Source organism: Lygodium microphyllum, chromosome 21 (genome assembly GCF_053477565.2).
Source record: "Lygodium microphyllum isolate KBCC chromosome 21, Lygodium_microphyllum_v1.1.10, whole genome shotgun sequence".
In the NCBI taxonomy this organism is placed as follows: Eukaryota; Viridiplantae; Streptophyta; class Polypodiopsida; order Schizaeales; family Lygodiaceae; genus Lygodium; species Lygodium microphyllum.
In genome coordinates, this window is record NC_141155.1 from 54,832,053 (window position 1) to 54,844,141 (window position 12,089).

Sequence of the window (12,089 nt, forward strand, 5' to 3'; positions counted from 1 at the left end):
GAACTCGAACGTCTCTCGAAAACTCGACTTCTAGCTACCCATGCACTCATATGTGAGAAAGCACGATGCAAAAGCTGGTTTGATAAACATGTCAAGCAGCATGACTTTGAACAGGGAGACCTAGTGCTCTTGTACTCTATTAGGGGGCATAAACTAAAAATGAAGTTTAAAGGTCTAGGGCCTTTCAAGGTTTGTGCAATCAGTTGAATTGGTAATGTTAAACTTGAGACTCTAGAAGGTGAGGGTATAGGCGTCTTCAATGGTAGTCATATCAAGAAGTACTATCCTCCCATGCATCCTTTGCATGAACCACCAATGTTAGAACCCCCTGTCAAGGTATGAGTAGCCACAATCACGGAGATTGACGATGAAAATGAGGAAGCCGTAGAACCTGCTTACCTCTGCATCATGGTCACTACCAAGTAGACATGCACTTTCAATGCCTTGATCGATGAGGGAGCAAACTTCAATGTCTTAACCCACGATCATTGGATCTATTAGGCATCTTGGAGACATTGTCTTTTTTTGTTGGCATCGGCCATTTGCCTATGATGGTTGGAAACACTCGTGTGCCTTATACTTGGCCTTTATGGCTTCATTTTGACTAGGTCTCTAATAGAAATTCTTTTCGTGGTACTTGGTCTTTGTGTCGATTATGACCCATTTTGGTATAACGTTATTGTTTCCTTTTTTTCACACAAAGCAATCATGTGATTCCTTACATTGATGTCGAGAGAAGAAAGTTTGTAAGTATGGTACATGGAAGAGATTGTTTCTATATTTGGCATTCTATGTTACAAATTTTATAAACTACTTTTAGTTTTAAGTTTAGTGTATGTGTGTGTGTGAGACACAAAGAGAGAGGGTGCTTAGAGAGAATTGGAGAGAGAGAGAGAGAGAGAGAGAGAGAGGAAGAAAGAGGAGAAATGGATTATTGAACGAAGTTGTCGTGCGATTCGCATGCCTCCACGAAACGGCCTAGCGTTCTGTGCGCGCACTGAATGCTAATATTAACTATCTTGATTTGTTGTATTCAACATCTAATATTTGTTGTGTTAATTATAACTTGACGAATGAATGGGTGTGTTAGTTGATTAATTTGTATCTTAATTTAGAAGCAGTTGGAAGTATCTTAATTATAACTGTATCTGGGCAGTTTGTAGACAACAGTCGACATACATACACCTGAGGCTGAGTTTTGAATGAAACGGCTATGGACTCTCGAGCGCAAATTGGGAGTGGTGCTGCATTCAGTGGTGCATTGAGTGAATGGCAGCCTCTTCTTCAGGCCCTTGCCAGCGATCCTTCCCCGGTCGGAGCTGCAATTTACTGGGTGCGCTCGCAGGGCTTCTCTGCTCCCCTCGGTCGAAGGAACGACAAACACCTGGGTAGCCTGCCTAGTCGACTGTGGAGGTTCGTGCCGGACCTCCTCGCTTTTAAGGTTCCTGTACTCCGTGACGCTTCTGATGCTCAACATCAGGAGAAACGCCAAAGATCAGTTATCAGCAGGTATACTCTCTCTCTCTCTCTCTCTCTCTCTCTCTATGTGTGTGTGTGTGCGTGCGCGCGCGCTCCGTTTTCTGTGAATTTAAATAATAATCCTTTTGTGCTCATGATGTAATATCCATTTGAGAGAGAGAGAGAGAGAGAGGTTATATAGAACATAAGCAACCCATTTCTGATGAAACAAGTCAAGCAAATGCACGGAAGTCATGCAAATCATAATGCAACCGTGTGCCGTTGTATGATTGTTGTCTACTGCTTGAGCTAATCTGTACAGCAAAAACACAGCATGCCGAGTCCTCACAATGCTTCCATGATGCCAGACAATGTTGTCTTGCCGCTTTTAGAGACAAGTTTCTATGCTGGTTGTTGATGTCTGTTTAACCTAAGCATGTGGACGAACGTCTCAGTGCTGCCAACATGAAACTTGTGCAGCTTATCCTCGCTTGATCTTCTGCATGTTATCTGGTCTCACAAGTCTTTTGGTCCTTTTGTAGATGTTGCTATCACCTAGGCCCATTGTATTTCGTTTTTCATTTTGGCACTGCATGACGATGTCTAATGAATGAGTTATCAGTTGTATGGATGTTCTCAAGCAAGGATAGAGAAGACTTGATAGGAAAGGCAAAGAGAAGATGGGTGCTTCAAGGATGGTTGTAGTTCACAATCCTAATGAGCTATTATCTATCTTTGAAGAAATCACTTTAATGTGAGAACTTGGGCAACTGAAGGGCACTGGTCGATAATAGGGCATGAAAGTATCTCCTTTTCTCTAGCCAAGTGTGAAAATAGTTTGGTAAATTTTAGGGTGAATTCCAGATGTAGGTGTTAAGCTAATAGAGATTTAGCTTAAGCTTGGAAATTTTAGGAAGATACAATGCAGGGGCTAAATGAATGCATTTGATAGGGATTTTTGTTTTGGGCTGCAATTTGCTGCTGGTTTATGACTGTCTATTCTTAGGATTTGCTGGCTGATCATCAAGTTTGACCATTTGTACTTAGTCAAGTCCAATCTCTTCAATAATTTAAAGAAATACCACAAGGGGTGACATGTTTGGAAGTTGGGTAGTTAGGTGTCATTGTGCACGAGTAGTAGCAGTCTAGCTTCCATTTGTGAGTTATTTTGATTGCTGATTTGTTATCATCATTAAGTGTGTTCAAATTCATGGTTTCTAGTGGCCTTTGGGATTACCAAATGTCATTTCATTGCCCCTGCCACATTATTGGTTACATCTTCCACTCTTTGACATATGAGAATTTCTGCGTTTTGCAGTTCACATTGCTCTCCTTAGTCTCTTGCCACTGTTTTGTGCTGTCATTGCAGCTATTGGGCCCCATACATCAGCTATCGCCATTGAGTTTGGTGGTTGGTTGTGTTTGGGACCCATTAGAGTAGGACATCCTTCAGTTCGCTCCCTTAAGCAGCAATGGCTGTTGGACAGTCCTTTGCTTCTTGAGCATTCTTTGTATCACATACCTTTGCATACTCAGTTTGTTCATTGAGTGTTCATTCACTCTCTTCTTCTTCACTTGTGTTTTTTGAGTTCATTTGTTATGCTTGCTTGTAGACCCTATGTTTTCTCTGCAAACATTAATACATTCTCACAATCTATTTGGTTTATTTTGTGGAAGAAACAAGGTAATAGATGTTGTTAAGGGTGGGCTTCTTGGGATTGTATCACGATATCACCGCTCCCAAGCATCTAGGTGGGGTTGTTTGGCTAGATGTCTGATTGCTTAGGATAGCTTTGTGCTGCACGATGCTTCAACTTTAAGGATCTATAAACTATTCGTAATCCATGGGTATTGATAACCAAGGAGCTGAATTATCAAGCTAGATTATCTAATAGAAACTCTAGGTTGCTAGCATCATGGTGGGATATGGTTAATGGCAATTGGAGAGTTTTTATTTTCTCACTAGCTTAATTTAGTTATTTGAACACTTTGGAGTACTTGACTCAAAAAGAGTATCCAATTGTAATATTTCCGCAACGAAATATTAAAGGACCTAGATCTCCCGCAAAAGCGATTCAAAGTAATCTCCTACAACAAAAAAACTTTGGGCTAAGTGCTCCACCCGCGGGCATTAACAAACACCAGCCCCGCGTCGTGTATAGGAAGCTGTGGCTCAAAATCCGTAGTTCACCGCGGAAACACCCCTCCAAGGGAAAAAGGATAAAGGATTATTTGCAATTTTTTTTAAAACTCCCTCTCCTTCAGCCGTTGCATGGCAGGGAGAGGGAGTATGAGTTGGAGTTGTGGAGGGGCATGGGGAGGAGGGCATGCACCCTACCACTTGTGTGGCTACCCCCCCCTTCAACCCATATAAACCCCCCCTCCCAAGCTTGGGAGGGGCATCATCATCGTGGAGCTGCTCTTCGACGTCCTGCTGCTGCCGCCCCACTGAAATGCATCGCAAAATTTACGTACTCGTTCGATTTACAAAGCTTAGTTGCATGATGAGTACTTGCATTTGCTTGCACTTTCATGGTCAAGGGTAGTTGCATTTTTAAACGTGGGATGCATAACTTAAAAGATGATATCTTGGTAAGACTGCGTCCTTGTCGCATCGCATAGGGCATATAATACATAATGCACTTATGTAATAAATTCCTGGTTGTGACTCGTGTATAAGATAATCGTGGGCAGCCATTAAATGATATCCGAATAGTTGCAATGCATGGAAAGGATTTATGAACTTTGCAAATCGTATGCGATGATAGTTACATTTTAGGTTGGGTTAAGTGATAAAGGAAGGATTAAATCAATGATGGACTCATGGCATTCGCTCACGCATAGAGTTTTTTTATTAAAGTTCGAAATTGGGAAAATGATGCATCTTCATTAAAAATACTAAAGCTTTGAACTCGATGCATAAAACGTAGGGATTATAAGAATAACTTTGAATGTCAATCAATATCGCATAGGGCAAGGAAAAGAAAAATCACTATAGATCCTATAGTTGCATAAAGGCAAAAGGTCTATGGTCTTGAAATTGCATATTCGCAGGGAAGGATATATCTCATACATCTTGCAGTTATTCACATCTTTTAGGAAAAATACTTGCATTTTTAAGAGGAAGATCATCTTTAGTCGTGGGTTGGTTAGATTAACTAAGTAATTCGCGTATATTTGAGTAGCTTACATGAAAATCATAAAGGTACGATTAGTTAGCATGGACGATCACCTCAATGTGCTAGGTAGGGTTAAGCTATGTTAAAATTCTGCCTAGTATCGCACTTAGGATGCCGATCTAATATTTCCGACCTCAAATGTCCTACCCACATTCTCGAAATGTTACGATCTAGGGTTATCACCCTAAGAATCAGTTGACCAAATGCTAGACGTTCGCAAGGAATTTAGAACCCTAGGGCCAAAACGTTTTGGATTGGGTCAATAGGACTCCCAAATCCTACATCTTGATCAAAGGTATTCTTGACCAAGGAATACCGTGTGATGAGAAAAATAATCCCACAAGTTAGGTGCAGACAGCTATCTCGTGCAACAAGCTGCAACGTCGTATGGTCTTGTGTCTAAATCACAAAATAGTATTGCCACTCCTTAAACTAAGTTTGGTGAGTTCTAAGTACAAGTCTAATTTTCTAGAGGATGAATAGTCATCCTGCCACATCACTTTTCCTTAGGACTGATTTGCCAAGCTAGGGGAGTTACGAATTGCCAAGAAAGCAATTGACCAACCAAGTTAGGGCGACGAGGTTGCCTAGGATTTAGTATCTATAATTTAAGAAAACCTAAGGTAGAAACAATTTGGGTCAATAGGGTAAAAACCCTAACCTAAGGAGAAAAGGGTAAACAAGCAACTTAGCTTATGAAACCGTTGGGATCTTGCCAAGTCGCGATTGATTCAAGATTGAATGCTGGAAGTTTTCGAGGAGAAGGAATCATACCTTAGCAGTTGGCCGTACAAACGACCACTGGAATGTTCGTGATTGTACACTTAGGTGCACTGTTTGTACTTCTTTGCTCAAGGAACTAATTCGGGAAAAACAACTAATACTTCAGGGTAAAAGCCTGGAGGGAGAGGCAGTACTGGTTACCTCCGACTATCTGCCTGACCCTATCCAAGGGGGTTGTTAGCCGCGTCGGGTACGTGGACCGAACCCGCCACGAGAGGTCTCTCCGTGGATGCTACTTGAAGTAGGAGGATGCTTGAGTGCTAGGGGAGGCTCTGGCCGTAAATTCCTTGCCTCCGGATCCTGCATAAGAGGCCAATGTGACTCGAGATGGAATCTCGAGGCCCGCATACTAGTCAACGGGATAGCCTTCGGGCAGGTTTATTTGATGTATTCCAAAGACTGATAAATAAAGATCAAATGTTAAAAAAGGAACTTGCTTGACATTGTTTTTCTGTGTCAGTGCTTAAGTTATGTGAAGGAACCAGTGATTAATTTGGTTAATTAAGGAAGCTATTTTTGCTTGTCAAACTAAATGTGGTAGGTATTTAGATAACTAAAGCAACCCGAGGAAAGTGCGGTGGATGTGACTTTGGGTCCGTCCTACGGAAGGGTGGTCCCGGTTGGCTGGGAACTTTTCTCAAAGGAATTGACAACGAGGTAACAACGTCCTAGAATCTATTGAGCTAGAGTCTCGATTTATGTTGTTTTAGGGGAACGGAATGGGACTATGCCTTATGGGCAGAGAGGTCGAGCTTCGCATCTTTCTCGTTTTCCATTCTCCTTGAACCAAGTGCAGTATAAATCTGCTTCAACCTTGATGTTTCTGCGCAAAGTAGTTTGTCTGGGGCTCGACGCTAGCTACCTCCTAGGAACTTGACCATAAGGAAAATCCTGATTCAGGTCGGTCCTAAGTGGGAACGGTTGGAATGCTTCCGCCTGTGTGGCAGACTCGGGAAGACCTAGATCACAAACCCCGTGACATTCCTTGCGAGTGTCGGGCGGCGCTTTTTAGACTCTCTTCCCGATGGGCTGCTGAGACGTGTCCTACAAGTGGACAGGGGGACACGTTATACTAATCTAGGATTGATCTCATCACTTGATGTGTGGAATCCGAGAGAGAGAGAGAGAGAGAGAGAGAGAGAGAGAGAGAGAGAGAGAGAACATATGTTTAGGCATTTTTGGCTATTTTTAGATTGCTACATTGGGCAGATATATCTTCTATTTAGAAAGAAGTTGAATAGGATGTCATGATTAGGTCTTAGGATAGTGGGAGATTTTGCTACGTGTCACCAGTCAAGACTTTATTATTTTCACTATTTGAGACAATACTTCAAACATACCTAGAGATTGTAGGTGGATGTGGTCTAGGTTGGAAGAGATAATTGGTTAGCATATTCCTTTTCCTGATGTTGAGGGCTCTGATTCTTGGCAAGATTGGAGTTTCATGTGCTTTGATGATTTTTTGCAGTTTTCAACAAATGCAATGTATCATAAGATGATATTGGATGAATGATGGGTTATTCAAGGGGCTAATATGGTGTGGTCATGTAGAGATGATCGTGGATGAAAGATGGGTTATTCAAGGGGCTAATAAGGTGTGGTCATGTAGAGATGAATGCACATAATAATGCGATAGATTGCTATAGTACCTATTGGTGATATAGTATAGTGACACAAGATTGCTAGTGGCCATTATGTGTTTTGTACTACATATATGTAAACTACATCTAATTTTTTTGTTTTTTAATTGGTTGCCAGACTAATTTGGGGTTTTATTTTCAAAGTGTGGACTTTAGTGATAATCCCCCATGAATTACGAATTGTGCATGAGTGTTGGGAAGATTACCTAGATTGACACATTGCAACCACAACATTCTTGTTTGTTTCATCTCTATGACTCCCATGCCAAAGATCTCTCTCATGGGTCTATCTAGCATAGAGAGGCTGAAGTAAGGAGGTATGATTCCCCAATGATGATGTAGTATCCTCTATATCTACAAACGATGCCTCCTGTGGGGGCATGGATCTGCTGGGCATGGTTAATTGGCTTTGCATCTCTCGGTGGTTGTCTAGGGTGATTCCTTGGGGTTGGGCTACTAGTTGGTTCGATGGAGACTTTGTGGTAGAGGGAGTGGTTGATGCTCTATAGAACTCTTGAGTGTATGTTGGTGTGTGTCCATGTGCTCTCTTGAGTCTGTAAGAGGTCCTCTCTATGTCGATGTAGCTCCAGTAAGAACAGCTCGAGACATCTTTGATCCGAGAAATCCATCACCCAGGATAATGGTTCAAATCCCTCTAAACAGGCAATGGAAGCGTTCTTTGATCTCATAATACATTGGGCATTTGTATATGTAGTGTTTCTCTGTCTTTGGGTGTTCGAGCTAACAAAGTTGGCAACACTAGTCCTCTAGGGGGAGGGAGTTTGTGCCGTATCTACATGTCTTGATCCATAGTTGGTGTGAGGATGTATGTTGTCCAATGGTGCATCATACACCATGAGACAAGTGTGCATCCATGTATCTCAGATGGATAATAAAGCATTTGGAAGATATGTGTAGAAGATACTTTCAGCAAAAAGCCATCTTTGTCCCTAGATCCAGCAGGTGCCACCCATGTCATGGCTATGTGTAGTTGAATAATGTCCATCTTGATGATGATGATGATGATGATGATGATGATGAGAGAGAGAGAGAGAGAGAGAGAGAGAGAGAGAGAGAGAGAGATATGTTAGAGTTTTATTGCCAGGCTACAATTGTATAGTTAGTTCTCTAGGGCATAGTTACACATTTCTTGTCAGTTTGGGCATTTTCCAGCAGTCTTTAGGTGCAAGCACTTTATTTTGGGCAGCCCGAACATTCAGTGGGCAGGTGGCAATGCCACACAACACATCTGGGGCAGATTGCAGATTTTCTGCAGTTTTAATGTGTATTCCGCCACTTTCAGCAGCTGGTCAATTGGATTTAGCTGATCGACCTGGTCATTTTAGTGGCCTATTTTTAGCTATTTATTGGCAGCCTTCAGCCGGCCCACTTCACTTGTTTGTTTTCAAGTGGACAGAGATCAGCTTGAGGAGATACTTCGACAGTCCGTTTGTACATATACCTTCTTCATTTCAGCATTCATTTACTGCAGCTTTTGCCACATAGCACATTTGGGGCAATTGTAGATTTTCTGTAAATTTTTATGTGTATTCTGCTACTTTCAGCAGCTGGTCAACTAGATCTAGTTGATTGACCTGGTCATTTTAGTGGCCTATTTTTAGCTATTTATTGGCAGCCTTCAGCTGGCCCACTTCACTTGTCAGGTGGAGAGAGAGATCAGCTTGAGGAGACCATGTAGCATCTGTACATAGCATCCATAGACATCAAGGACATCCAAATTGTAACTCTGACAAGCCAAGAAATAGACAAAATAAGCTCCAAGCAATCAATTTCAAGCCAAAGAAAGACTCAGTAGCATCCAACTCCAAACAATGTAATGAGCAAGTAGAAGTGGCATAGGCCAAGCATGTCAGGACCCTAGTCAAGACATAAGCAAAGTGCATGCTATAAGTACATTAGAGATGAAGATCTCGATGCTATAAAAAGTGAGCTCAAGCCAACCAATGATTTGAGAGCAAATCCAAGCTCTATGTCGATCCCCAAGAGTCACTACATCAATGTATACATCTAGGACATAGCCCGAATGAAATAGTCATATCCAAACATAAGTAAAAGAGCTTCAGCCCTGAATATTCAAGCAGCAAATAAATGTCCAAAACTGAGCAGATAGGGTATACCTCTTTTTGGTTTTTGAGATAGATATATGAAAGTACAAGTGCTAAGGGTGTGTTCACACCCGTGTACATATAAAAGGCACGATGGTCCTTTATTCCCAACAACCTCCCACCTAAAGGCAGTATGTCTTAAGGTTGAGGAAAAGAATCAGCTAAGTCTAAGTATGTACAAAGCTGAAATACATATACTATCCAACTCCCATCATCTGTTAGCAATGAGCAAACCGCTTTGTTGGAAGACCCTTCCATGAGAAGATTTGCTTGGTTATTATCTGTATGTACCTTGACAAGGTCAATGCTTTTGCTATCAAGTACATCTGTGATAAAGTGATACTTTACTTGTATGTGTTTTGTCTTTGCATAAAAGACGAGGTTCTATGCTAGCATGATAGCACTTTGACTATCACAATGGAGGATAGGAATCTTGGTAATGCCAAGCTCTCCCACTAGACGTGAAAGCCATAAAGCCTCCTTGCATGCCTTAGTGGCAGCCATATACTTTGCCTTTGTAGTAGACAATGCAATACACTTCTGTAGCTTGGAGATCTAGGAAATTGCTCCACTTGTGAAGGTGAATATATACCCTGAAGTAGACTTTTTGGAGTCAGCATGACCAGCATAGTTTGCATCCGTAAAGCCAATGACAGATGCTTTCTACTTTCCAAACCAGATACACAAATTCTTTGTGCCCTTAAGATATCTCATGATACCTTTCATTGCTTTCCAATGCTTTTTGCCAGGATGTGCCATGTATCTACTAACCACTTCCACTACAAATGCTATGTCAGGACATGTAGCAACCATAGGATACATCAAGCTACCCACAGCTGAAGCATACGAAATCTTGGCCATTTCAGCCTTTTCATCATTAGATGTAGGGTTGTCCTTTGCATTGAGTTTCACATATGTAGGCAATGGTACGCCAATTGCTTTTCCCCCTTCCATATTGAAACGTTGCAAAATCTTGGATACATACTTCTGCTGTGATAGATAAAGACCTTTTGATTTGTCCCTAAGTATACGCATGCCAAGAATGTGATTTGGCTCACCAAGGTCCATATCAAAACTGTTGTGTAGGTTCTGCTTCAATGTGTCCAAAGCATGAACATCCTGTTAGAAGTGGTGCAGCAATGGAAGCATAAACACGTGCTGAAATAAACTGCTGAACACAAGACAAAAGAAAAGAAAAAGATAACACAATACAGATGAGAACTTAGATGTATACTCGGGAAATGGAATCCATATACCAAGACATGAGACAGTAGAGATATAATGTGAGTCACTGGCTGTGGAGGCACTAGCACCTGCTCCCTCTCTCCAAGGACTGTCCAGTGATGAATGAATGAATGAATGAGGAGGGAGCCTGACAATAAATATGGCAAATAAATGCCTAAAATATGACTGGTCGGCCAGCATTAAATGCTTGCCAACTGGCTGCAAATAATGCCTAAAACTCAATAAATAATGACAAATAAAATGTCTAAATAATCTATGTGCCCAGCTTGCTGAACCACAAGTCCAGACTCAACCATGAGTTGACTAATTTGCTAATACCCTCTCTCAGATCATGGGTGATTTGATACAATACAATATACAATAATAATGTCACATCATAGTACATACAAAAATGTCCACCAGAGTAGAACCATGGATACCCAAGTCGTGGGTGCACAAGCCACCAAGGTGCCTCGGAGAGAACCTGATGTTGATGTCGATCGTACCAGCTCCTGAAGATAGAGAAGATCATTGCAGCTCTCAATGTTTGTCAACAATGCCCCTGATGTAGCATACATGACCATCTTGTGACCAATGCCGCAGTGCATAAATGACCATGGATTCCCCGTCTTTGGCTAGACCGCCAAAGTGTCCTCTCATGTGAGCTCTAGACGAAAGCCACCCGCTCTCTGTCAAGTAACCAGCCCATCATGAACCTGGATGTCAATCCCAGCTCTAGGATTTGTATCTGCTAGAGTTCAGTTGATGCGTCACGGATGTCCCTCTTTGGATCCTGTGCATTTGTATAGAAATATAGATGAGGCGCGGCTGCCCCATTTCACCATCCTCTCACACTCCCTCTCTAGTACTGGAGAGTCGTGAGGGATGACCTCATCACCACCACTAGAAAGCAGCTGAGAAAGGGGCCACTAAGCCCTTTCCATTATCCGAAGAAGAGGATCCCGTCCGCGCCTTGGCTAGAGGATCCGAATCGAAATTTGAGGCTCATGATGACTCATCGGAGGAGTCTACATCCCGCTTGGTCGTCTGCTCCTTTTTCTTCCTGGAAGCTGCTAACTCATTGCAGTCCTTCCTTAAATGACTTTTCTTGCCACAGTGGTAACACTGGGCCTTCGACTTCTTCGTCTCCAAACCCCTTTTGGAAGCTGCAAGGGCCTCACTTGAACCTCCATATAGCATATCATCAGTGGGTGTGCATGGAGCAGCCATCTGTAGAGGATTTAGAAGAGAAGTAGAGAAGAGAAGGTATTTGGAGAGGGAACACAGCCAAACTACGAGCACAGACTGCAAAAAAACAAGAGTTCACATATAGTATAACCCAAAATCTGATCAAAAGAGGCCAAAATCTGTTGCACAAAGTCAAAAAATCAGTTCAAATCTGCCAGAAACAGCAAAAACGGCCTGTTTTGCCAGTCGCCCAGCCCAAAATAGTACTGAAAACAACAAAACACAGGTTGCTGCACACTGCATAAACAAGTGTAGGGAACTGTCGCCAGTGGCCTAATGATGAAAACACAGGCAGCACGAGGTGTTGGACAGCAGGCGATGACAAATCTGCAGAAAACGTAGGTCAAACAGGTCGCCTTTATGGAGCAGCAGCCGCCTGATCAGCAAGGGTGAAAACAGTCTTGAAATCAACAAGAAAACACAGCAGGAGC

General features: G+C 42.2%; 1 protein-coding gene across 1 annotated transcript in view; it reads left to right on the forward strand.

Annotated features, from left to right (window-relative positions):
* The first annotated feature begins 1,109 nt into the window (after positions 1 to 1,109).
* The window catches only part of LOC148018018 (fanconi anemia group E protein FANCE protein), a 33,591-nt gene continuing 22,611 nt past the window's right edge, over positions 1,110 to 12,089 (forward strand). Inside the window, exon 1 of the mRNA XM_087662245.1 lies at positions 1,110 to 1,509. Within this exon, the coding sequence (XP_087518371.1) occupies positions 1,214 to 1,509 (296 nt within the window). The 5' untranslated portion in view covers positions 1,110 to 1,213. The remainder of the gene's footprint in view (positions 1,510 to 12,089) is intronic.